This window comes from Gymnoscopelus microlampas (genome assembly GCF_963454915.1).
Source record: "Gymnoscopelus microlampas genome assembly, chromosome: 6".
Classification (NCBI taxonomy): domain Eukaryota; kingdom Metazoa; phylum Chordata; class Actinopteri; order Myctophiformes; family Myctophidae; genus Gymnoscopelus; species Gymnoscopelus microlampas.
The window spans coordinates 8,771,985-8,774,800 of NC_139943.1; the positions used below are offsets into that span (position 1 = coordinate 8,771,985).

Consider the following 2,816-nt stretch of genomic DNA (forward strand, 5'->3'; position numbering starts at 1 on the left):
TGTCTCTCTTTGTCTGTCTGTCTGTGTCTGCCCTTCTCTATTGACCTGCCGCGTCTGTCTGTCTGTCTGTCCGTCCGTCTAAAGGTCTAAAAGTCCTTAAATTGTCTGTCTCTCTCTCTCTCTCTCTCTCTCCTCTCTCTCTCTCTCCATCTCTCTCGCTCTCTCACGCTCTCTCTCTCTCTCTCTCTCTCTCTCTCTCCCTCTCTCTCTCTCTCCATCTCTCTCGCTCTCTCACGCTCTCTCTCTCTCTCTCTCTCTCTCTCTCTCTCTCTCTCTCTCTCTCTCTCTCGTTCTCTCTCTCTCTCTCTCTCTCTCTCTCTGTAAAAAAGGCTTTGACCTTTTACAGGGGCCAGTTCCCGAATTGCAGCCACCTGTAAGTGCTCTTTTAGAGTGGTTTTGAACTAAGGATTCATACTTTTCACATTTTTTTATGACTGTTGGTAGGGCATTCCACATTTTGGTGGCATAGCAGTAGAACAAATTTAACCCCTTGTTTGAGCCAAATCTGGGTTGAACGTGAGTCGTGGAGCTCCCTCTGGTGTTGTGATTGTGGACGTCTTTAACGTTTTGAAGTAGTTTGACACGAACATGGGTGTCTTTGTGGTGTCGGTGATCGGCTATTTACAAAATGCCTCTTTCTTATATTATTTGACAATTTGGCCATTGTTTGACCAGTTTGTCGATTACTTTTGATGCAGCAATTGTGTTTTACTTTTTTTTCTATTATAAAGGTCTAAAAGTCCTTAAATTCTCTCTCTCTCTCTCTCTCTCTCTCTCTCTCTCTCTCTCTCTCTCTCTCTCTCTCTCTCTCTCTCTCTCTCTCTCTCTTCTCTCTCTCTCTCTCTCTCTCTCTCCAGAGTCTGTAAGGTTGGTGAAAGGGACTAGTATGTGTTCAGGCAGAGTGGAGGTGAAGTCTAATCAGTCGTGGGTCTCAGTGTGTGAAGGTGACTTTGACCAGCAGGATGCAGAGGTAGTCTGTAGGGAGCTTGGCTGTAGGGCTCCTTCAGTCCTCCAGGGGGCACTCTATGGAGAAGTGAAGGCTCCAATGTGGACCAAAGAGTTCCAGTGTGAAGGTAGTGAGTCTGTTCTCCTGGACTGTAGAACCTCAGACTCAACTAGAAGAAACACCTGCTCACCTGACAAGACTGTTGGACTCACCTGCTCAGGTAAAAGACAAACTACACTTTAGCTTTGATTATTAGTTTACAGTCAAAGTAATATTACTTTTTAACCACTTTAAACCTATATTTAGTTCATTGTATTCCCAATGGCTCTATACTAGGCCCACTCCTGTTTTCACTCTAAAATAGCAGATCTACAAGCTTGTATTGTGACGAGTTGTGAGCTTACGGACCGCCTAGTTTTGCTGACAGTTAACACTAGAATAGGGACACTACAGTTCTTAATGCTTATTCTATTGTCTGTGTACAGAGCCGGATGATGTCAGGTTGGTGGGAACCAGTCACTGTGCTGGTAGACTGGAGATGAAACACCTGGGAGAATGGAGACTAGTGGAACCTGAGAACTGGAACCATAAGTCATCATCTGTAGTGTGTAGACAGCTGTACTGTGGCTCTGCTATTTCTACAGAAAAGAGATATGGTTCTATACCGTGACGTTCGTCAACCTACATGGTATATTATATCTAACTGCGTTGGAGATGAATCTTCACTGAGGGAGTGTGGAGCAATGTCGTCTCAAACGTCCGACTCCAGTCTGGAGCTGATCTGTTCAGGTAACAAACAATGACTTCAACAATGACACTAATCTATACTGTCTGGTCGGTCTGTCTGTCTGTCTGTCTGTCTGTCTGTCTGTCTGTCTGTCTGTCTGTCTGTCTGTCTGTCTGTCTGTCTGTCTCAGAGATGCTCATAGGCCTGTTGTCCTGCGTCTCTGAGCACATTATTGAGTAAGGACGCATTCATGCCACCGTCGTGGCGTCCATGGGACGCACTATAGTTGTCACCAACAACAGAAAAAAAAATATATATATATATTTGCGGTAAAATATTTTTTTTTACGGCTACCGACCACCATTTGCATGGCCACATCCTACTTTGTAAACAACAAAATCCACGTAGAAATTGTCTTAGAAAGACGATAGAAATAATAATAATAATCCATGGACGCCGCCATTTTGCGCATGCTCAGACCAAATTCTTTTGGGTAACATTTTTGCGTATAACACAAAATGGGCCGTTAGCGTCTAGCGTCCGCGACCGTCGGCGCAGTTGAAACGTGACGTGAGCAGACCTGATTGTATAGACGGGTTTCCGAGCGACGTCATCACAGAGCAGAATGCGCAATCTGCGCATGCCTGGGGGTGGAAGGCGCGTTCGAAAATACAGCCCTGAGCGGCAGTGAGCGCACTGGCCAATACAAACTAATAGGCGAGTGTGCTCCGGTGCGTAATTTCCAAACGCACCCATAGGCTTCCCCCCGCAGCTGCGCGGTCATATTCCTCTCAATGTTTACTAACAGGAAACCTGTCTATGGGTAACACATTTAACAAACGTGAATTAAAAATAAACTCTCATTAATGTTGTCAGTGGTGTAACATGCCAACCAAAAAGATAGTGAAGCCTGCTGCAGGGCAACAGAAAATAGCAAGCCTATCTAGCTATTTTATATAGAAAATAGTCTATTAAACAAACTCCAACAAAAAGGCAACTCAGGCATATACTGAAGGTAAAGTAACATCATAGAACAGGATAAACCTAAGGATCCAATGAGGTGTGGAGTCAGTAAGTCAGTAGTGTAAGTGTGCATGAGTGGAGCATATAGTGCAGGGTGGATTGAATGTAGTCAAACATAAT

General features: G+C 44.5%; 1 protein-coding gene across 1 annotated transcript in view; it reads left to right on the plus strand.

The window, feature by feature from the left end:
- Window positions 1-1,739, plus strand: part of LOC311046848 (scavenger receptor cysteine-rich type 1 protein M130-like) — a gene marked incomplete at both ends in the record, with an annotated part of 6,970 nt that extends 5,231 nt beyond the window's left edge. The window contains one exon of the mRNA XM_084059422.1: window positions 1,716-1,739. Coding sequence (XP_083915548.1) covers window positions 1,716-1,739 — 24 coding nt within the window. The remainder of the gene's footprint in view (window positions 1-1,715) is intronic.
- Window positions 1,740-2,816: the final 1,077 nt, after the last annotated feature.